This window comes from Notolepis coatsorum (assembly GCF_963971535.1).
Source record: "Notolepis coatsorum genome assembly, chromosome: 17".
Classification (NCBI taxonomy): domain Eukaryota; kingdom Metazoa; phylum Chordata; class Actinopteri; order Aulopiformes; family Paralepididae; genus Notolepis; species Notolepis coatsorum.
The window spans coordinates 101932659-101957833 of NC_140181.1; the positions used below are offsets into that span (position 1 = coordinate 101932659).

The following is a 25175-nucleotide window of genomic DNA, read 5'->3' on the forward strand; positions in this document are numbered from 1 at the left end:
CAGAACACAGCCCTGGGGGGCCCCTATGTTGAGGGTGATGGATGAGGAGGTGCAGTTGCCTGCTCTCACCACCTGGGGTCTGCCAGTCAGGAAGTCCAAGACCCACTGGCAGAGGTCATAGTTCAAGCCCAGGTCCCTGAGCTTGGCTATGAGTATGGAGGGGACTATGGTATTGAATGCCGAGCTGTAGTCGATGAATAGCATTCTCACATAGTTCCCCTGCCTCTTGTCCAGGTGTGATGCTGCTGTGTGCAGCACATGGGCTATGGCGTCCTCCGTGGACCTGTTGGGGCGGTATGCAAATTGCAGGGGGTCCATGTTGATGGGGAGGGAGGAGCAGATGTAGCCCTTTACTAGCTTCTCAAAGCACTTCATGGCTATGGAGGTGAGAGCTACAGGGCGGTAGTCGTTGAGGCAAGCAGGCTTGGATTTTTTGGGTACAGGGATAATAGTGGACTTCTTCAGGCAGGTCGGGCATCATTTGACTAATGATAAATCAACACTCGAGCAGTTATGACACATCAAGCCAGTCCTTCTGGTAGCGTTTCAACATAGATTTCTTTAATGGGAAATCATTGACACACTTGGTATAGGCATATTATTGTTAGAAGAGTCACCACTTTACCCATTAACTATAGAGGACTTCCTTCCCAGTTTATCAATTCAGAGAGGAGGACTTTAAAAAGAAACCAAAGATGGCAAACATATTATAATTGCAATCCAGCTGAGCAAGTATAGTTAGTGCATATTGAGAACGTAATGATAAAAAGCATAATTCTCCTTATTGTATTTAGGGAATCGTAAAACATAACTTTTGTTTAAATTAGTTTTGAGTATTTGCCAGGATGTTCGTGGAGGAGCGGATTTTAACACTGTTCAAACGGAATTTCCATCACACCTTGACATACTGGAGCGTCTTCTTCAGTTTTGGACTCTGCATTGCTTTTCTTGGACCTACAATATTGGACTTGCAATGTCAAACAAACTCAACACTGAGTCAAATCACTTGGGTGTTCTTTTCCCAGCAGTTCTGCTTGCTGATCGGAAGCTCCATTGGCGGCGTTTTCAAGAAAACGTAAGTAGCCCGGGCCGCGTCAGCAATTACGACAGCTGTGTGTTATCCCAAGAAACACCAGAGTGAATGAAGGAATGAATGAATGAATGATTTTTATTTTCGAACAAGTATAAAAATAAAAATATATCTGTTCATTTGACATATACAAAAGATAATAAAAAAAGACAACAAAAAGAAAAACAGATAAACAAATCATAGTTTACCCTGTTCGAAAAAGGAGTAGGAAGAAGTATACACTTTATTTTTTTTATTCCTACACCTTTTTAACTATATCACAAATTATATAATTTAATCTATTGTTAATTATATGTATAAACACTGTATCTCTATACAATCCAATACATTTATATAAATATACCTATAAATATTTAATATATAATATAACTAAATAAATACAATATGATATACATAATTTCTTAATTTTTTTATTTACATCTTACACATAGAGTTTTGTTTTGTTGTGACGGAAGACCAATTCATTGGTTCGGCCAGCAAGGGCTACACAAGAACACACTGCTGTATCTATTCAGTCTTCCAGTTATGGCATGCTCATTTTGTACAATAATGCTGTACCGTATATATTTATTTATTCTCGCCGCAATGCCGCATAATATCTATCCACTCCTGTCTGTACTTACCTGCACATAATCCTTTTACATATCTGTAGTAGACACTAATATATATATATATATCTGTACATATCCTTCTCTTTACACTATAGTTATATGCTGCTGGCCTACTACCATAGTGTCTTTATACCTGTATCACATATTATACTACAACTCTGTACATACATCTGATTAGCACTACACTCAGTAGTACTAATTCATATATCTTATACGCACACTGTAAAAAATGTATGTTTTTTCACTGGAAATTCACTGTATTATTTTACAGATTACTTTTGTTTTTCTACTTTAAGTGTAAATGCCATACAAATACACTAAATTACCTTTTATCAAAATATGAACCATTAAATAAAGGTTGTAATCTGTAAATGTATGTGATTTTACTGTAATTTGACAGTAAGTATTTGGAAACCATTGATGCCAGACATTTACCGTTTTCTTGCAGCTTTTTTTCTTACACTGCAGTTTAACCACCTGTACATTGTATACAGTGGTTCAATGCCAAACTTATTTTCGTTGTACTGTACTTGTGCTGTGTAATGACAATACATTTTAATCTAATCTAATCTAATATATAGCCATGATGAAAACGAAATGCCGCTATACCTTGATCTATTGCCCTCCATCATTGCCTGACTTCCTGTCTCCTTCTCTTTAAAGGTTGTTCAGTGCTCTATCTGCCCTGTTTGTCTCTGCCCTCGTCATCTCCATAATATTTGCCATCATTCCACTTTGCCATAATGTCCTGCTGCTGGCTATCGCCATGGCCGTGTCTGGGCTGGCCATGGGCATCATCGACACCATCGCCAACATCCAGCTGGTGACCATCTATCAGAAAGACTCGGCTGTCTTCCTGCAGGTAAACAGACTCTTTCTTTTGGGGCGTATGAGGTCAGAATTGGGGGCGACAGTAACTCGGGAGGTATAGAGCAGTCGTCTGGTAATCCGGAGGTTCCCGTTTCGATTCCCGCTCCTCCCCAGGCAGCATGTCGAAGTGCCCTTGAGCAAGACACTTAACCCCTAACAGCTCCCGGTGAGCAGCTCGGCACCTTGCACGGTTGCCTCCGCCGTCGGTGTGTGAATGTGTGAGTGAGTGGGTAAAATGTGAGGAACAAATTGTAAAGCGCTTTGGATCAAAGAGATATATAAATGCACCATTTACCATTTATTCTGCGAGTTGTTCAGACAGAATGTCAAGATTGTAGAAGTAGTAGTAGTAGTTGATTGATTGATTGATTGATTGAAAACTTTATTAACAGATTGCAGAATGGGTACAATACAGTACAGCTCAATACACACAATTGTTAAGGGGATGCAGACCTGAGAAAGACTTTCGTCTTGTTTACATCAGGGTCCCCCATTTTCAATTCATCAGGACATATATGACATACATGACATACAGATAGTCAGTACTGCTACATCTATACATTTATGACATACCAGATTTGCAAATACAGTACTGTTTGTGATACAGAAGGAGTCAGGAAAAGGGAGTATATACATTTGACGTAGAAACTGTACATTGGAGGAGGTTGGGTGGGGGGGGGTTGGGTACACTGGGATATTGACAACCATACTGGGTAATCTACATTGGAGGTGGTTGGGGGGGGGGGGGCACACTGTATATACAAGCAAAACTGTACATTGAGGGGGGGGGGGGGGGAGACACTGTACAAACAAACAAAATTGTACATTGGACTATTGACAAAACCATACTAGGTAAATAGTAGTAGTAGTAGTAGTAGTAGTAGTAGTAGTAGTAGTAGTAGTAGTAGTAGTAGTAGTAGTAGTAGTAGTAGTAGTAGTAGTAATAGTAGTAGTAGTAGTAGTAGTAGTAGTAGTAGTAGTAGTAGTAGTAGTAGTAGTAGTAGTAGTAGTAGTAGTAGTAGTAGTGGCAGTAGTAGTAGTAGTAGTAGTAGTAGTAGTAGTAGTAGTAGTAGTAGTAGTAGTAGTAGTAGTAGTAGTAGTAGTAGTAGTAGTAGTAGTAGTAGTAGTAGTAGTAGTAGTAGTAGTAGTAGTAGTAGTAGTAGTAGTAGTTAAAAGTTAAAAGTAAAAAAAAAAACTCTTTAAAATATTTGAAACCCTGTTTAATTCACTATATCTTTGTCCAGGTTTTGTCAGGAGCCAATTATTTTGAAAGTAATGACATTTTTCTTTTCTATTGGCAGGCTCTCCATTTCTTCATTGGGTTTGGAGCCCTGGTGAGCCCACTGATTGCAGACCCGTTCCTCTCAGAGTCAGGCTGCGGGAACCACTCGGCGAACGGGACGGAGGTCATGCATCACTTCAGGAACATGCTGAGGAACAGTCCCATCGCAGGCCACAACATCACGGAGAGCCTCCTGCACCACAACGGGGTGGAGGAGGAGGAATCCATTGTGCACTATGCATTCTGGATCATGGCCCTTATCAATGTAAGGCAACGGACGGACTTTAACCCTTTCGCTAGTACTACCACACTACCAAAGGGTTAACCACATTCACTGCGACAATACAGAAGGTTAACCCTTTCACTGCCGTTCACTGTGACAATACAGACGGTTAACCCTTTTACTGCCACACGACAAAGGGTTAACCCTTTCACTACCACACTACAGAAGGTTAACCTTTCACTACCGCACTACAGACAGTAGTGAAAGGTTAACCTTCTGTAATGTGGTAGTGAAAGGGTTAATGGGAGAGAGTGTAGTTTATCTTTGAGGAAGATAGAGAGAAGAACCATTATTATTTTATTATATTATTTAATTTGTATTATTATTATTATTATTATTATTATTATTATTATTATTATTATTATTATTATTATTATTATTATTATTATTATTATTATTATTATTATTATTATTATTATTATATTAACTTTATTGAATAGAGATCGTAATCATTTAAACAAAACAAAGAGCAAACTGCTTCAAACGTTTCTTTTATAGAATGACGTACATATATCCAGCTTGAACAACTCTTGCCTTAAGGCTTAAACAACTCCTTGTAGATATAGTTTTGACACCTCTTATCAGATGTAAATCACTTGAGCCAAATGCATGAAGATTATCTCTCTTTCTTCTCTTCTTTGTGATATTAAATCAGTTCTTGCACTTTACCCTTACATTGAACTCTACAGTTTGTCTAGAATTCTGAAATATAGGATGGAGATAACAGATACATTTACGGTTTACCAGCTGGAATAACAAAGATAGGTTTAGTTGAGAATATACCACAAGAGTATAGAGTAAGATGGTTATCCAGTGTACCACACGCATCCCAGGCCAGTACCATATTGATTCCCACTCCTATACAGATTATATCCAGTGAAGAATGCAACAGCAGGTTCTTAAATATTGAATAAGTACATTTGTTTCTCATATTACTACATACAAGGGCTTGCTTTTAACAGTGGGGGGGGGGGACACTTTAAGTGGAAATTTGTTTGCGTCAAACACTTAATTTTGTGCATTCTGGTGTACTTTTATGCACAAATGTGTGCCTTTTCTGCATCAATTCATGGTGGAAATGTCTTTATTTATGTAAGGAAAAGACAACAACAAGTACCCGCTGACACAAATATAATGGAATATAATGCAGTAAGGCTCTGAGGCGTTTTTGTATTGCTTTCAAATATTTATTCTCCTGTATTATTAGATATAGTTACAGGTAAGAAGGATATATAAATGTTTTGACCCCCTTATTTTATTTTTTATTTTTGGGGAGGGGGTTGCCTTTCATATTAGATTAGATTTTTGAGGGGGACAAATTGACCTCTTCTCAATATTGAGGGGGATATAAATCTACGCAAAGGGTAACATATTGATTGGAGGATCAAGAAAAGAGGGCAGGGCTTGAGATAATTATAACCAGACTATTTGGGTCCTGACTCATAAATACAAAAAATACAGGCTGTAGCCTACATCTAGCCTACTACTACTATACATGTTCTGAATCTAGAGACACTTATTGGGCAAGTAAATATGTATCTTCATTTTGGACATATTGTAAGCGTTGGTTACTGAAAACGAATGAATTTGTGGACCACCAGCTGCCGGTGCCCATCACGGTTCTGTTCCTGATGTACCGGGAGCAGTTGATCCCGTTCTGCCCCAGCGGCACCCCTCGACTGCTGGACAAAGATGAGCTGGCCATGGAACACCAGCAGGGGGCAGCAGAGGGGGGCGACACAGAGGAGGTAGCCAAGGAGGTAGCTCAAGGTAAAGCACTAACAAGGACACAGTGTCATCATAGACAAGAATCTCACACGCGTGATTTTTTTCCATAGCCGCAGTTTGCGAAGACGCTCTGTGATTGGCTAGCCCGCGTACAGCGAAGACCAGGTATGCAGTGGTGGGCATACGCGGTCAAACGACGTTTAGGCTACGTCACTGAGGCAGAAGTGCGCGCATCCTATTATTATGCAAAGTCTAGGTGATAAGTGGAGGAGAGGAGAGGAGAGAGACATGTACGTGCGTGCACGCGTGCGCGGGAGCGCGCGTGCACGTGGCGTTTGGCCTTGGCCCATATTACGACTGCACCACTGGCAAAGACCCTCTCTGATTGGTTTAGCTCCAAAGGACTCTGGGATAGAAATGTCCGCCTTGTACATATATATTCTCTGCTTCGAAGTGGTTATGCTTTGGCCCTCTTTCGAAGTGGGTTATGCTTAGAGTTATGGTTAGGGTTAGCCCCCCCTAACCCTAACTCTAAGCATGGAACATCTCTCAATTCTGTGCCGTCCGTTCCACCTCCCCCGAGAGTTTACTGCGGTCATCATGACTGCTGTATATATCCCTCCACAAGCGAACACCGTCAGAGCCCTGGCAGAGCTACAAGATCATCTCAACAAACATCAAATTAAACATCCGGACGCAGCGATGATCGTAGCTGGTGATTTCAATCAGGCCAATTTGAAAAAAGTGATGCCGTCCTTTTTTCAACACATCGCCTGCTCCACAAGGGGAGGGAACACACTCGACCACTGCTATACCCCGTTCAGAGCCGGCTACAAGGCTGTAGCGGCTCCACCATTGACGGGGGCCACAAGCTCATCCGACCACGACTCCATTATACTCTATCCCGCATATAAACAAAGATCACGTGACGCCGTCGTGTCACGTGAGACAAAAAAATGGACCGACCAATCAGAGGCCACGCTTCAGGACACGCTCGAGGATACGGACTGGAATATGTTTCAAGGAAGCGCCAGTGACGTCAGCAAGTTCGCGGACAGCGTTGTATGCTTCATAACAACACTCGCTGACAGTATTGTCCCCACAAAGAAGGTGCGGGTGTTCCCAAACCAGAAACCGTGGGTGGACAGTACTATCAGAGCAGCTCTGAACTCTCGTACCACTGCCAACAACCTGGGCAGGAGTCAGGAAACATGGAGGAGTACAAGGCTACAGTCTATACTCTGCGCAAGGCTGTAAAACTTGCAAAACGGACATATGCTGATAAACTGGAGACACAAATGGCACAAAACGACACAAGAGGCTTATGGCAGGGACTGAGGACAATAACTGACTACAAAGTCAGCGCCCCGTCAATGGGGAGCGACGACGCCTCTCTCGCGGACAAACTCAACTCTTTCTACGCTCGGTTTGGTGTAGACAGTGGCGCCGCTAGCTCAACGGCTAGTGACGTCACTGGCCTGCCGGCTGTTGTGGAGGGGGGGACGCAACCGCGGGGGGCGGGGACGCTCTCTCGTTGTCGGAACACAGTGTGAGAAGAGCATTTATGCAGGTGAACACCAGAAAAGCTGCTGGCCCAGATGGTATAACAGGACGCATACTTAAGTCCTGTGCCAACCAGCTAGCCCCTGTATTCACCGCCATATTTAATCAATCCCTGGCGGAGTCAGTGGTCCCTGCCTGCTTCAAGATGTCTACCATCATCCCTGTACCAAAGAAACCCTCCCCAACATGTCTCAACGACTACAGACCGGTGGCACTCACCTCTGTGGCCATGAAATGTTTCGAGAGGATCACATTTGTGCCTCCTTCCCCAGTGATATGGACCCCATGCAATTTGCATACAGGCCAAACAGGTCCACTGACGATGCGGTCTCCCAGGTACTGCACAGCACCCTCTCTCACATTGAGACTGTTGTTCATTGACTATAGCTCAGCATTCAACACCATAGTCCCCACCAGACTGGTGGACAAGCTGATCGAGCTGGGTCTGAGCTCCGCTCTGAGCGCCTGGATACTGGACTTTCTGAGCGAAAGGCCCCAGGCGGTCAGGGTGGGGGGTCAGACCTCCAACACCATCACCCTGAGCATCGGGTCCCCCCAGGGCTGTGTTCTGAGCCCCCTGCTGTACTCACTATACACACACGACTGTGTGGCCAAGTTCAGCTCCAACTCCATAGTGAAGTTTGCGGACGACACAGTGGTGGTTGGGCTGATCTCGGACAACAACGAGAAGGCCTACCGGGAGGAGGTTGAGGTACTGGAACGCTGGTGCCAGGACAACAGCCTGCTCCTGAACATTGGTAAAACCAAGGAGCTGATCGTGGATTATAGGAGAGGACAGCAGGAGACACACACACCACTGAGGATAAACGGGGCTACCGTGGACAGGGTGAGCAGCTTTAAGTACCTGGGGGTACACATCTCAGAGGATCTGACATGGTCAACACACATAGACTCAGTCGTAAAAAAGGCGAAGCAGCGCCTCTACCACCTGAGACAGTTAAGGAAGTTCAGAGTATCTGGGAAGATACTCTAGTCCTTCTACTCCGGAGCTATAGAGAGCATCTTGACTGGAAACATCACTGCCTGGTATGGAAACAGCACGGCACAGGACAAGAAGGCCCTACAGAGAGTGGTGCGCTCAGCCGAGCATACCACGGGTATTGCACTACCACCCCTGCAGGTTCTATACAACAAGAGGTGCAAATCCAGAGCCTGCAGAATAATGAAAGACCCACACCACCCCAACAACAGCCTGTTCATGCTGCTGAGGTCAGGCAGATGCCTGCAAACCCCAGCTACTAGGACAGAGAGGCTTCGGCTCAGCTTCTTCCCCCAGGCCATCAGAGCCTTGAACACTGAACTCTCCACTATCAAGCACACATGAGCACACACACGATACACACACTGTACACGCTCACACACTAGCAGCCACTTTAACATGAGCAAGCACACACTCATGCTGCACACGCCCACACTTATGGCTACTAAGGAAAGGTCACTTTAAAAATAGTATAGTATAACCTGAGACTGTATAAAATAGCAATGTACAGACACAGTGCCTCATCCGTAGCTAACAGTGTAGGCACTACCACAGGACCTAGCATGTCTTCCATGCTCTGTAAATAACTTATGTACAAATACCGATATGCCCTACTATGTTACTGTTTATTGCACAATGTTGTTTTATTGGATTCTATTAGTTGTTACTACTGTATTGCACATCGTTGCGGGCAAGACCACCCGCATTTCATTGTATACTTGTATGCCGTGACAAATAAAACTCTTGACTTGACTTGGCCCACTTCGAAAGAGGGCCAAAGCATAACCACTTCGAAGCAGAGAATATATGTACAAGGCGGAAGAGACCCTTCGGAGCTAAACCAATCAGAGAGGGTCTTCGCTGTACGCGGGCTAGCCAATCAGAGAGCTTCTCCGCAAACTGCGGCTATGGAAAAAATCACGTATCTCACACAGATTGAACTAGTGTTACACACAGTGCCATGCCTGTGAGCCACCACTAGGGGCAGCGTGGCTAACTGTGAGTGAGCTGGTGACATAGACCAGTGGTTCTCAAAGTGGGGGTCGCGATTTAAAAAACAAAATAAAAAAAACGATTACGAAAAAAAATTAATGCAGTCAGGCCACTGAACTTAGAAGCAGGCCAGGCCAGTGTTTCTAGTTGCAGCAGCGCAATAGTTAGACAACATAGGTGGGGAACAGGAGATCAGTGCAACTCACACAAGTTGGAGAACTATCTCTCTCTCTCTCTCTCTCTTGCTCTCACACACACACAAAGGGAGCTGCATGTGATTGGTGGAGGCGGGACCATTACAAAAAACAAAAAATCCATCAACCCCCCCCCCAGAAAAATCTACTTTGCATTTGATATATTGCAAATATATGCCATCATACACATTGGCATTTAAAGGGTTAGAATTATAAAATGAATATGTGGTGTTATGATCAGGGCTGAAGTTGAATAAAAGATTGTATTCTTTTCATTCTGACATTACAAAAAAACTGAAAATCCATCAAAATCAGTGTTGTTGCTAATCATACATATGCTAGCCTGTTTTTTAACAATAATTTGTGATGCCATCACAAACACTGGCATTTAAAGGGTACAAATACAAAAATTCCTGCACCAGAATGCAGGAAATGAAGTCTTTGTAACAAAAAACGTCCTGCTGGTGGACCCCCAGACCCCCTGCTTAAAAAGTGGCCTGACTGGGGCTATATTTTGCACTATATTTCCTGGTCTGAATTATCTCCCCAGTCCGACCCTGGTTAAAAGCCTCCAATGCTTATTAGTGTGTGTGCGTTTGAACGTTTGCATGTTTCAACCATACATTTCCATTAAAAAAAATGTAATAATATTTTTTTATTTTTTATTTTTACCTCCTATAATAGTGGGGGTCGCGGCTCTCTGACACCGTTATTTCGAGGGTCGCGGCCTGAAAACTTTGGGACCACCTGATGCATCTATACTTTCCACAAGCAAGTTGTTGTTCCGCGTTGCTCTGATTGGCCGCTGACCTACGCTAGTTTTTTTCCCCACGCCGGTATGAGCGTAGCGTGTATATAATAATAATCCTCGCACACACCCACGCTGAAATGGGTATCGTAGAACATGACAGACATCTGATTTATTAAACTGTTCCATAGCATACCCCTTCAGTTGATCATGACAAATCCTCTCTTACCTTGACGATTAAAAAGCCTCCATAATTTTGTAAACAGTATCCCCATGGCATGGCGTTGAGCTGTTACTAGCCAGCAAGCTATGCTATCAATATTAGCTAAATAATTAGCGTCACATAGCTGGCCTTTTTCTGAAAACCCAAGCACATATTGTTCCATAGCATACGCCTTCAGTTGATCACGACAAATCTTCTCTTACCTTGACGATTAAAAAGCCTCCATAATTTATTAAATAGTAGGCTATTCCCATGGCTGGTGTTGAGCTGTAGCTAGCTAGCTTTGATGCTATCCAATGCTATCAACATGAGCTACATAGCTAACCAACTTCCCAACTAAATACAATAGACAGTGGTATCCTGAGGTAACGTTAAATACAGACAACGTTTGCTAGTCGAAAGGACTGGACACACACGGACAAGTTAAACATCAATCAATTAATTTATTACAACACAGGTAGTTTGAGCTGCCTTCGACCGCACCACGGGGCTATTATATTATATACGGCTTTGAGCTCTCTCTCTCTCCTGCCGATTAAAATCCACAGCTCTTCCTCCTCCTCATCACTGGCTGCCTGTGAAGCTGCACTTGCGCCGCTGTGTGTGTGTCTCTCCTATCCGTTGAAAACTAGCGTCGGCTCAAAAGGTCAAAACTAGCGTAGGCAGCTCCAGGAGAGAGGCTGAAAACCTGCAGTTCTTGCCCGACTGATGGGAGCCGAATCCCCGGATCCGATTTGTCTGATGAATACCCCCAAAACATGGAGGTCCCGAATGCATGGAAGTATTGATTGCGCCGTAACGAATCATTAAAAAAAGATACCGTTAACTGGAATATGTTGTGCCTTTACACATATGTTGGATTATGTAATTGGTTTGTCATGACAAACAAATAAAATATCGCATCGCCGGCTGTCTCTGGCTTGCTCCAGCGGACACCAGAGCTCCGCCAGCGGCGAGAATATGCTGCGGGTTTTCAGCCTCTCTCCTGGAGCTTAAGGGGGAGCTTAGTATTCCTGCCTCTGAGTGTGTTGTAGCCAGCGGGTAAATCGCAATTTTTTTATTTGTTTGTCATGACAAACCAATTACATAATCCAACATATGTGTAAAGGCACAACATATTCCAGTTAACGGTATATTTCTTTAATGATTCGTTACGGCGTAGTCAATACTTCCATGCGTATAAATTGAGGAAGGCAGGGACCTCTGCCGCTCTGGTGCGCGCTGCAACACAACACACAGCAGAGCGGCAGCGTCACGTGGGGGTCGCGGCCAATCAGAGGAACCCGGAAACCGAACTCCGTTGCGGAAAGCATACACGCAGCAGGGGCGGTCAGTGGCCAATCAGAGCAACGCGGAACAACAACTCGCTTGTGGAAAGTATAGACGCCCCCCTGATATAGACCACTGCAACACTTCCGGTACTTTGAGCTCATGGGAAAGAGCGGGGGGAGGGGGAATAATGCACGGGGGGGGGGGGGGTAAAGTGAATGAATGTTGATTATAATAGTATCTACTAAATTACACGCTTATTACACATCGTTGTACATAAATCAGCAGCTATGAATGAATGATCATTACATTTATATAGCGCTTTTCTCTAGACTCTAGACTCAAAGCGCTCCCCACAATGTAGGGTGGAAATTGCCTCCTTCAGCACCACTGTGTAGCACCCAACCTTGGGCTACGCAGGCTCAATGGCTGCCATACACTGGCACCAGGCACACATCACACTACACAATGACTACCATACACTGGCACCAGGCACACATCACACTACACAATGACTACCATACACTGGCACCAGGCACACATCACACTACACAATGGCTGCCAATCCTGCCATACACTGGCACCAGGCACACATCACACTACACAATGGCTGCCATACACTGGCACCAGGCACACATCACACTACACAATGGTTGAATGGCTCAGGGGACAGGGATTGATATCAGCCAATTAAGGGGGGAGAAGGATGATTAGGTGGCCTTGATGTCAGAGACCTGATTGGGAATTTGACCAGGAATGTCGGGGAAACCCCTTACTCTTTGCGATAGACGCCCTGGGTTCTTTTAACGACAAATTCAGTCGGGACCTCGGTTTTAGAGTCTCATGTGAAGGACGGGTATGCTGTCCACGGTATTATGCTGTTATAATATGAACGCTTGCTGTGCGGCAGGTCATGGGGATATCTTCGGCTGCTGTCAGAATGATAACCTGCGAGGCTTGCCGGTGTCCTTCTTCATGATTCATATCCTGGGCGGCATGGTCCTCTTCATGACCGATGGTATCGTGGTGAGTGAGGGGTACCGATTTCATTCATTCATTTTATGAATATATTATATATTAATAGTAGGGGCGGGAAAGAAATAGACAGCAATATATTGCGATATTTTGTGTGCCGATATTATATCGATATTGTGAGAAAAAGTATCTCTATAAAAATATCTATATTTTAAGAAAATAATTATAATAATAATAATTTTTGTTTTCTTTACAATCCCATTTAACTGCAAGAAAAAAATATTGGTATTGAAGATATAATGTTTGTTTGCAAGGTTTGCTGGAGCCACTTCATCCAGAAGGGCACACCCCGGTCAGAGAGCGGACGCAGACACAGAGAACAGTCCTTTCGTATTTTATTAAGGATTCTGTTGTTGAGTGATATCTCAAGAGTGCTTTCCATCCATGTCGTAAGGCTGGATGGAGCAATGAAAGATTGAGTGAGTGGTATTTTATTTCATGAACGCACTCTCTCACTGGGAAAGCAGACAGCAATGGAACACATGGGCGGCAAGATGGCCGCTGTATTTAAACCCATTAGGACCCCTGGGCTGTCCATAGAGATGCTCGACTATAAATAATAGGGCCCCTGGGCCATCAAAGAAGTGCCTGCATGGAAATAACAATACACAGCATAACAAATAGTGGGGAATTTACAACAGCCGCCCCAAGAATAGCATAGCTATTATGTAAACAGTCAAATTCCCTAAGTGGCTACGGAGGTCTCTGATTGTCACCACAGTCGGGTCGGGAGCGTAGGACACTTGTGGCAGGGAGGCGTCCCGCCGCCCCATCAGCAACCTGTTTGGTGTCACAGGGTCCAGATCCGCGATGTCTGACAACACATACTGGCGGCTTAAGGGGCCGCAAACGGGCAGGAGGTAAGTCTGCCATCATTGGAACCACCAGCTTCCACCTCCACTTCCTACATCCTGTGCAGGTCCTCTGATGATGCTTGATGGCCCGTCTTCCCCACAGGACCCAGTACTGGTGCCTGATCTCTGCGAAGACCCTATCGGGCCCTGGGTGGAGTAGGCGGGCATCTACATCCTTGATGAGTTTCGTCACTGCATGGCCAGGATCGAGAACTATGGGTGGATGTCAGTAGAACAGGAGGTGTCCAGGTGACAAGAGCGTCCACCAATTTGGAGAAGACCCATTGTATGATCCATCTCTGGTGAGAGCGTACTGAGCTTACTACTGGGCAGTACTGGGTTTCCAGCTCTGAGACACTTAAATTCCTCTGGGAAGCAGTCCGCCTGGCTGGTCTTCAGCAGGAAGACTTCGGTGTCATGCAGGTTAGGTTGAGGTAAGGAGGAGTTGGCCGCCGCCCCGTGATGGGTGAACCATGACTCGTCAGACTCATTTACCGCTTCTTCACCCAGCTTGGCAACACATCCTCCATCGAGCTTTTTGATCTCTGCTCCAGTGATTTGGGCCTTAGCTGGATCTCCTACCAGTCTTTGCTCTGTACTACGGAGTATTGGCATGACTGCTTCGGCAGTGGCTTTCAGTGGTGGTGCGTCCTTTACGCGGAGCAGAGGCGTGGCGTATCGGAGTGTGTCACCAACCTTCACCCTCTTAGTGCGTGCTTCCAGGATGCCCACAGCCTCGTGGTCCAGACGGGACCTTACTGCTAGCTTTCCACTTCTAAATGGAAGCACATCAAGCTGCCAGAGACGTTCAACGTGTTGATAGAGGTCGTCCGGTGCAGACTTGAGAGAGGTAAAGTAGCATGAAGTTGCATGCGACGCAAGACCATCTGGGCCTTGGAGTGCCCAGCCGAGCGCTGTGTGGACTGCTGCGGGTCCACCTTTGGGGCCGAATCTGATGGGTTCTTGGGATGTGATCAGATGGGTGCAGTCTGCACCAATTAGCAGTAGTGGATCGACCCGCTGTGAAGGCACCCTTCACCAGGTGCTGTTCAGAAGGATGAGTCAGGGAGGCCACATGGAAATCTACAGACTTGCCAGTGAGGCGAGCCACGTCCTGGCGAATCGTCCGCAGTGCGAGGGACTCCGCTTCGCCTTTAAGGTCCAGGTGTCGAGCTGCAGCTGGCAGTATTATCGTGCGTTCAGCTCCATCGTCTAGGATCGCATAAGTGTGCAGTGACTTGCTCCCGTTAGTAATGACGATTGGTACCACCTTAAGGTACACCTTTCCTCCTTGTCTGGAGTTGGAGAGAGAGGCGCCCTCCTTCGGTGTGATGAGGTGGAAGCGGGGGCCTGGCTTGGCAATGGCGTGGAGAACTCTGAGGTGGACCTCCTGGCACTCACTGCATGCTTTCCTCAAGGTGCAGGCATCTTGCTTGTGGCTGGTACGACCGCAATGACGACAACGTTTGCCATTTGCTATCCACTTCTCAACCTTTCCCGGCGAGCATTGGACAATGTCTGGACACTGCGATAGGTAGTGCTCGGCACTCCTACAGAAGAGACACATCCTCTTGAACTTCTGCTTCTTGGCTTCTGATCGAGATGTCTCAACAGGCTGGTGGCTGTCTTGTTTAGGCTTGGCGGAGCCATAATAAACCGAGAAAGGCTGGTTGCAAGGTCTGGGTGGGGGATCTTGCTTGTCTCTGTTAGAGAACTGTGTCCCTTCCATCCGATGGCGCTGTGCCATTCTCTCTGACGGTCTTTGAGCTTCGGCCTTTACCCTGAGCCAGTCGGCGAGGTCTCGAAGGTTGTACGGGTTTAGGCTAGTCGTGTTGAGGCGACCTTGAGCCAGTAGGTGCTCCACAAAGCCGTCCCTCACTTGCTTAGGGAGCTTACTAAGGCGCCGGTCCACATGGCCGGTCCACATGACTTCCATCCCGTTAGGTCCTTCCCGCGATGTCAGCATTCCCACTAGCAAGTCGATGCTAAGGGCGAAGCTCTGGAAGGCTTTGGTATCTCCTGCTTTGAGATCAGGAGCGTTCAGTATTGCGGCAATCTCGCTTTGTGCAAGCTGATGTGGCTGTCCATATTGCCCCTGCAAGGCCTGCATGGCGGCGGTGTAGGGTTGCACGTAATGCCTGCAGGACTGGGCTATTAGCTTAGCCTCATCCAGAACCAGCTGCTCCATAAGTACACGGTACTTGTAGTGCTCAGAAAGTTCAGTGTGGGCATCGAGTAGGTGGTCCAGCGCCATCTTATTCTCTCTCGCTGAGCAGGGAATGCTGGTGGAGGCTGATATGCCCTCGCTGCTGCGACAGCGGTTGTGAATGGTGAAGGCGGCGCTGTCCAGGAGGGTAGTTGATAGGTAGACTGCTGAGGTGCACCTGCTGTATGTTGGCCCACTGGCTGGAGAGCAGCTGCAGTGGGTAACCATCGTGCAGGGTAGAGTGCTGTTGCAGTCTGAGGTTGATAATTAGGCTGTGCAGGCGTAGCTGTAGTATATTGATGCACTTGATATGCAGATCTCATTGGCGTAAGCTCATACCAGGTATGTGCGGCCGCTGGTGTGCTGCCATGCATTCTCTCCACAGTCGATGACACAGGCTGGTTTGACTGGTAGGGAGGCTGGTAACTTGGTACCGTTGGCATTTGCTGGCCCACGTGACCCACTGCTTGCATCACCTGGAAGTCAGACTGTGGCATGACCCGACTCATCGCGGTGGGGGCTGGGGGCCTCGGAACTGCCCCGAACAGCGGTGCGGAGGTTACTGTCGGCGGTAGAGACTGAGTCGACATGTAGGCTTGCTGCCTTTGGCCCGGTGTACAGGTTGTGGCTTGAGACTGTAACGTTGCAGTTGTTGGGCACAGCAGCGGTATCAGTGGCAGCGAGCTCGACCATGGTGAGCGGTTGGGTGGGACGCTCAGACTATGATGTGACAATGGTGGTGGAAGGCGTAGGGGCATGGTAGAGCAAGGTCCTCTTGCGTCAGAGGTGCCACCTGTTAGGCTCCGACTGTGGTGGCTCTGCTCTGATGGGGATGGCGATGTGAGCCCCACACACACTTCCCGCTGGTCAGGCCGGGTGTTAGCATAAAGTGATAGGTCCCAGTGTCGCGTCTGATCGACTGCTCCCGGCAATGAGAGGCAGGGAGGTGGCCCGAGCGCAGTGTGGAGCTGGTCACCTGTAGCTGCAACCTCGGTCTGCAGGCTGAGTGACCGCAGCTGCTGTGCGGTGGCACCTTCGCTGTCATCTGGTAGAGGCGGTGCAGTATTAGGCATGAGGGACTGTGGTAAGCTAACCAGATAGCCTTGCAGGTGTGCTGGAAGCTGTCGCAGCCTTCCTCCTCGTCTTCCATTTTCATCTGCTGCTGTGCTCTGCGTGTCCATGGCGCTGTTGTGGGTGAAGTTCTCCGGTTCGAAGGACCAATATTGAAGATATAATGTTTGTTTGCAAGGTTTGCTGGAGCCACTTCATCCAGAACGGCACACCCCGGTCAGAGAGCGGACGCAGACACAGAGAACAGTCCTTTCGTATTTTATTAAGGATTCTGTTGTTGAGTGATATCTCAAGAGTGCTTTCCATCCAGGTCGTAAGGCTGGATGGAGCAATGAAAGATTGAGTGAGTGGTATTTTATTTCATGAACGCACTGCACTCTCTCACTGGGAAAGCAGACAGCAATGGAACACATGGGCGGCAAAATGGCCGCTGTATTTAAACCCATTAGGACCCCTGGGCTGTCCATAGAGATGCTCGACTATAAATAATAGGGCCCCTGGGCCATCAAAGAAGTGCCTGCATGGAAATAACAATACACAGCATAACAAATAGTGGGGAATTTACAACAATTGGAATGAGGTAAAACAGATGATGTATATATATATTCTTATTGCAGATGTTAACAAAGTTTTCCATTGGAGACATAATTTGCTGTTGAAAAAAAGGTGATAAATCACAAATATCGCAATATATCGCAATATCGTAGTATTGTGATAATATCGTATTGTGGGGGCCTCTGTGACCATAATGTGACAGTTTTAATGCAGATACAGTGAAATATATGGAAACACCTGTGTGTCTGCTCTCTGTTTTCAGGGTGCCTACGCCGGCTTTGTTTATACCTACGCTGTGGCGCCGCCCATCTCTCTGGCCCATAAGACAGCTGGTTACTTGGCCAGTATCTTCTGGGCGGCCATCACGGCAGGACGCCTGCTGTCCATTCCTCTCTCATACCGCTTCCAGCCTGTGAGACTGCTCATGGTCAACCTGGTAATGGATTTAAGAACTTAGGGGTGTTGTTATTACTACTACTACTACTACTACTACTACTACTACTACTACTACTACTACTACTACTACTACTACTACTACTACTACTACTACTACTACTGCCACTACTACTACTGCTGCTGCTGCTACTACTATTACTTTTACTACTACTACTATACTAATACTACTACTACTATACTACTACTACTACTACTACTACTATTGCTACTACTGCTGCTGCTGCTACTACTATTATTACTACTACTGCTGCTGCTGCTACTACTACTACTACTTTTACTACTACTACTATACTACTACTACTACTACTACTACTACTACTACTACTATACTACTACTGCTGCTGCTACTACTATTATTACTACTACTGCTGCTGCTGCTACTACTACTACTTTTACTACTACTACTATACTAATACTACTACTACTATACTACTACTACTACTACTACTACTACTACTACTACTACTACTACTACTATACTACTACTGCTGCTGCTGATGCTGCTACTACTACTACTTTTTTTTTACTACTACACTACTACTATTACTACTGCGCTACTACTACTACTACTACTACTACTACTACTACTACTACTACTACTACTACTACTACTACTACTACTACTACGACTACTACTACTACTACTACTACTACTACTATTACTATTACTGCTACTACTACTACTACTACTACCTTTTTTTACTACTACACTACTACTATTACTACTGCGCTACTACTACTACTACTACTACTACTACTACTACTACTACTACTACTACTACTACTACTACTTTGACTACTACTTTTACTACTACTAGTACTAGTACTACTACTACTACTACTACTACTACTACTACTACTACTTTGACTACTACTATGACTACTACTTATCTTAACTAGTAGCATTTGTATATACATAACATAAACTCGTTCCAACTTTGGAGCTGATCGTTGCCGACCGCGAAGACCTCAAGCAGACTTTTGGCGTATCGTCAGCCGTCTGAGACTTGTGCACCAAACCAATGGTAGTGTCTAGTTCCCATCACCTGGAAGCACACTGGCTGTGACCTGGAAGCACACTCGCTGTGACCTGGAAGTGGGTTGTCACTTGTCACAAGCTGCAAAGAATTGTCACCTATAAAATCGTTTCATTTCTTTTTTAAAGTATACCTTACTGCAGGGGTTCCCAAACTTTTCAGGCCAGGGCCCAGAAAATAAGGCGTCAGAGAGCCGCGGCCCAATGCACATCGTCTGGCTTTTTTTTTTCTTTTTTTTTTGCCAGGCGACCGATTTTTTAAGCCAAATATCACTTCAATCCTATTAAGTTAGTTCAAGTTAGTTATTCATTTATATGTGCTATTTATGAGAGGGCTAACTTGTTGCAAAATAATAATGATAATAATAATAGCCTCATTAAAATACTATTGTTGCTTCGGTTGTTTTCAGCGTTTTATGTGCATAATCTGTTATTTAGTTTGAAATGTTCGTTGAAATAAGTAGATTTTCCGTTTTTGTTTATTTATTAAGTTAATATAAAACCATATAGTCACATTTTAGAATACAATAGAATAGAATTTTAGAATACAACTAGAAACACTGTCCTGGCCTGCTTCTAAGTTCAGTGGCCTGACAAAAAAAATTAAAAAATTAAAATTAAAAATTAAAACATTTTTTTTTTTTTTTTTAATCATCTCACGGCCCACCCGTGGCTGCTCGCGGCCCACCTTTGGGTCGCGACCCCGACTTTGGGAACCACTGACTGGTTACTGCCAAGGTTCCTCGCAGGAAATGGGATCTAGACACAACCCAACCACTGACAACTTCATCAGATATTCTATGGCAGCCATTTAAAGGGTCACCAGCCATGTGACCACACTATGTAGGCCTACTGTAGATTTGAATTTACCTATCTCAAATCCAGAGGATCAAGAAGAGAGGGCGGGGCTTGAGATAGGTCAATTGGCAAGGTAGTCCTCTCAATTTCATTTCTATTGTTGATTTACTATACTATACTATACTATACTATACTATACTATACTATACTATACTATACTATACTATACTATACTATACTACAAGGGACGAAACTTTAGTTTGAGAAGTGAGGGGGACACAATTATTATGGGATGGGAAATATGTGAGCGTGATAAATTATTTCGTGTGAATGTGAAGAACGCAGTGAATTCCATTTAACCATACTTTTTTTCATTAGCCATACTCCTCTCGGCATGTCATTGCACAAATGCACACACCACGGAAAAAGTCTTGCATATTAATTAACGTTATGAATTTCCCCAAGGGGATCAATAAAGGAATATCTTATCTTATCTTATATAATGTTCGTTTTCAGACTGTAAAAAGTGAGAGGGACAAAAAACAAGATTTTGAAAAGTGAGGGGGACATGTCTCCCCCCTGTCCCTAGTGGACATCTCGCCCCTGACTATATATATATTGTTGTTGTTGTTGTTGTTGTTGTTGTTCCAGGCAGGTGTCATCATCATAGTGTTGATGCTTCTCATCTTCTATACCAGCAGTACCTTTCTCTTTGTTGGGACGTGTTTGTGTGGCCTGTTCCTTAGCAGTATCTTCCCCTGCATGCTCGCCTACACTGAGGACATCCTGGATTACCAAGGTAGTGTAACATACTGTAGCTGTGGCAGAGTGAGTACATAATACAGTGTGTAATACAGTAACACATAATACAGTGTGTAATACAGTAACACATAATACAGTGTGTAATACAGTAACACATAATACAGTGTGTAATACAGTAACACATAATACAGTGTGTAATACAGCAGTAACACATAATACAGTGTGTAATACAGCAGTAACACATAATACAGTGTGTAATACAGTAACACATAATACAGTGTGTAATACAGCAGTAACACATAATACAGTGTGTAATACAGTAACACATAATACAGTGTGTAATACAGCAGTAACACATAATACAGTGTGTAATACAGCAGTAACACATAATACAGTGTGTAATACAGTAACACATAATACAGTGTGTAATACAGTAACACATAATACAGTGTGTAATACAGCAGTAACACATAATACAGTGTGTAATACAGTAACACATAATACAGTGTGTAATACAGTAACACATAATACAGTGTGTAATACAGTAACACATAATACAGTGTGTAATACAGCAGTAACACATAATACAGTGTGTAATACAGTAACACATAATACAGTGTGTAATACAGTAACACATAATACAGTGTGTAATACAGTAACACATAATACAGTGTGTAATACAGCAGTAACACATAATACAGTGTGTAATACAGTAACACATAATACAGTGTGTAATACAGTAACACATAATACAGTGTGTATACAGTAACACATAATACAGTGTGTAATACAGCAGTAACACATAATACAGTGTGTAATACAGTAACACATAATACAGTGTGTAATACAGTAACACATAATACAGTGTGTAATACAGTAACACATAATACAGTGTGTAATACAGTAACACATAATACAGTGTGTAATACAGCAGTAACACATAATACAGTGTGTAATACAGTAACACATAATACAGTGTGTAATACAGTAACACATAATACAGTGTGTAATACAGTAACACATAATACAGTGTGTAATACAGCAGTAACACATAATACAGTGTGTAATACAGCAGTAACACATAATACAGTGTGTAATATACAGCAGTAGCAAAGCAAGAACAATAAACAAAGGATCTCTTTCTCTATGCAGGATGTGCAACATCAGTTCTGGTCACAAGCGCAGGAATGGGAGAGATGGTCATGCAGGTCGTGGTTGGTTCGGTAAGACAGATGATGAGAGTGATTTCATGTTACAAAAATTATGTTTTTGATTTATAGACGTGCAGTTTCCACTCTCCAGCCCTTAGACTCTGTATATATCACTCAGCCATCGGATTTATCACCGGCGATGGTTATGATTGATTGATTGATTGATTGATTTTTATTTATCTCGAACCAACACACATAACTATCACAACAAATTGATAAAAGCAAAAACAATATACATACATACACATACATATATCTACATACACACATACATGCAAACACATATATACGTATACACACATACACACAAACACACTCACACAGATTGTGTAAATTACAGATTTACAATATAATACTCACAATTGTGTCCTGTACAATAATTTCTATATGAAGTCATAATTGTAGATTGTCCAAACTACATTACCTTATTGTTGCAATGGACCTCTGGACCATATAGTAGACAAACAAATGACTGGCTCACACTTAAAGTGCCTAGAGTTTGGCCTCAACCTGGTAGACCTGTCTTCTGTGCTCCTGAATGGTGGGACGTGAAACTCAGTGCACCAGTGTCCATGGGGCGGTTTAGAGCACTGGTGACCAAGCAGGGCGTCACAAACTGCAATCGTTTTTAAATTGTGTTTGAATGTGTGATGTTTTAGAGGAATCTATAGTAGTTTTATATATTTATTTATTTATATATTTATTTATGTATTTATTTATGTATTTATTTATTACTGTATTCATTTAATAATTTGTATTTATATTTATATGTTTTAATTTTTTAATTTTCTTATTTTTTTATTTTTATTTTTTTTATTTTTTTATATATTACATGTTTGTCCTGTTTTCTCTTGTGTGTATATATATATATTTGACGTGTGTATATTAGTATGGAACACAGACTGTAGTTAATTATACAATGGCATGCAAATTTCTTGATTCTGATTGGCTGAAACAGTCAAGTTAGACGTTGTTATTTCTCATAACACACGCCACGTGACCCCAGAACCCGCCCACAACCGAATTAGAATCACTCCGCCGTTCGTGGTTTTAGGAATGAAACCAAGATGCCGGACAATAATCTTTATGAATGGATGTATTGATAGCGTCATAACGACTCATTCAAAAAATTATTCTGTCACGTGGAATGTGTTAGTTGCTTACACAATGTTGGATTATTTAATTGGTTGGTCATGACTCATTGTGAAACAAAATATAAATCGTGCAAAGTGTGTTGTTAGATGCCATTCGTTATAGAACCTCCCTCTCCTTCAAAAGGACACTCTCATTTCACTGTTAATAAAATGTTCAATCAATCAATCAATCAAACCAATAACAACCGCTCACTTCACTGTTAGACGGCATGCTTTGAAGCAACCTATTGATTCGAAGTGGTTATGCTTTGGCCCTCTTTCGAAGTGGGTTATGCTTAGAGTTTATCTTTAGAGCAGGGCGATAGACTACCAGCCCTGATTCCAAACTCTAAGCATAACCAACTTCGAAAGAGGGCCAAAGCATAACCACTTCGAAGCACAAGGCGGACATTAATAAAATCTTCAATCAATCAATCAATCAATCCAATAACAACTGCTCACTTCATTCTTAGATGGCATCCTTTTGCGGATGGTTTTGTGAATAAATCTCCATTATGCTTCAATTAATGTGTGTTTATTGTATAGCAATAAGGTTGGATGAATAATAAAATTTTCAATCAATCAATCAATCCAATAGCAACCGCTCACTTCATTCTTAGGCGGCATGCTTTGAAACAGCGCACCTCCGAGCTGCTTCTACACACGGAGGCAACTTCTCTTTTTTTTCTTTTTTTTTTACCTACTTTTTCTGCTGATGGTTTTGTGAATAAATCTTCAATTAATGTGTGTTTATTGTATAGCAATAAGGTTGGATGAATTTGCCAATTGTATAAAAGACAACGACCACCCCTAGGCATGCTCTAATTCTCATAACACACTCCTGCGCGTGATGTAATGCTTAAATACTCCTCCTGTCCCCAGATCATCCAGACGGAGGGCAGCTACAGCTTCCTGCTGTGTGGGGTGATCATCGGCTGCCTCGGCTTCATCCTCTTCATCGCTCTCCTGTTTTTCGACAGGATGCACAGAAATTACCTCGCAGGTAGGCACTTAACCTCATCACCTGACACTGCTGGGGAATCAGTTACTGACACTGATACTAATGTTGGACCCTCACCACCCCAACAATAGCCTGTTCAAGCTGCTGCAGTCAGGCTAAGCGCTTCCGCATACGCAAGAACAGAGAGACTCAGACTCAGCTTCTTCCCCCAGGCCATCAGAACACTGAACACTGATCTCCCCACACACAAGCACACGTGAACACACACACACACACACACACACACACACACACACACACACACACACACACACACACACACACACACACACACACACACACACACACACACACACACACACACACACACACACACACACACACACACACACACACACACACCACACATCACTTGCACTCTCTCACACACACACACTACAAAAAATTTCACTCTAAGAAACATTTTAAGAAACATTAGTATAATTATTTTGTATATAGTACTTTACCTTAATTATTAAGCTTAGAATTGTATTGTATTTTATTCTTATTACTTTTTAGCATGTCTATTTTATTATCTATTCTATTTTATTATTTGTATTTTTGCACAATCGAGGCGGGCATGGCCACCTTCATTTCACTACATCTTGTGTATGTACGTGCCAAATAAATCATCATCTTGGAACGAACTTCCCACCACAGTTAGGGCAGGTGAAACCAGGCGAAACCCCGCCAATCTTTCACCGTCGACTAAAAACTCACTTCTTCAATCAATATCAATAAAAATGTACTGTCTTCTATCAATGCACTCTTCCTACTATACTAATACGTCTCTATCACTATGCACTCAACACTGAAGCGCCCCCAAGTTTCAACACTGTTTGATGAACATTGTTACTCGGCTGAACGAGTTGTACCCTTCCTGGTGACTTGTCGTACAGACCTTGTAAGTCGCTTTGCAGCTAAATGACTAAATGTAATTGTAAATGTTCAAGTTCAAGTTTCTTTATTAGTTGTCATACAGAAATACAGAATACTTTGCATGAAATGCTTCTTTCTGTTTTGCTCCTGGGAGTGTGCTAGTAGTGTAGTAGTGATTAGTAGTTCTATTGACATTCATTTAACATGCATCATTTTACACCACCCAACAGGGACGTCGAAAAAGTCGGCCATGGTGGAGGAGTCGGCAACGGAGCAGAACAGTGCCGCCCCGGCAGAACCTAAAGAGAACACAGAGAGCAGCTGA

The 25175-nt window shown here is 43.6% G+C and overlaps 1 protein-coding gene across 1 annotated transcript; it reads left to right on the forward strand.

Annotated features, from left to right (window-relative positions):
- Positions 1 to 845: 845 nt before the first annotated feature.
- Positions 846 to 25175, forward strand: mfsd4ab (major facilitator superfamily domain containing 4Ab; the record flags this gene model as incomplete). Its single annotated transcript, XM_084333274.1, has 10 exons — positions 846 to 1075; positions 2365 to 2563; positions 3873 to 4118; positions 5738 to 5906; positions 12765 to 12880; positions 17838 to 18011; positions 20517 to 20664; positions 21780 to 21850; positions 23854 to 23974; positions 25081 to 25175. 10 exons carry the CDS (start codon positions 846 to 848, stop codon positions 25173 to 25175), a joined length of 1569 nt encoding a protein of 522 aa, XP_084189400.1.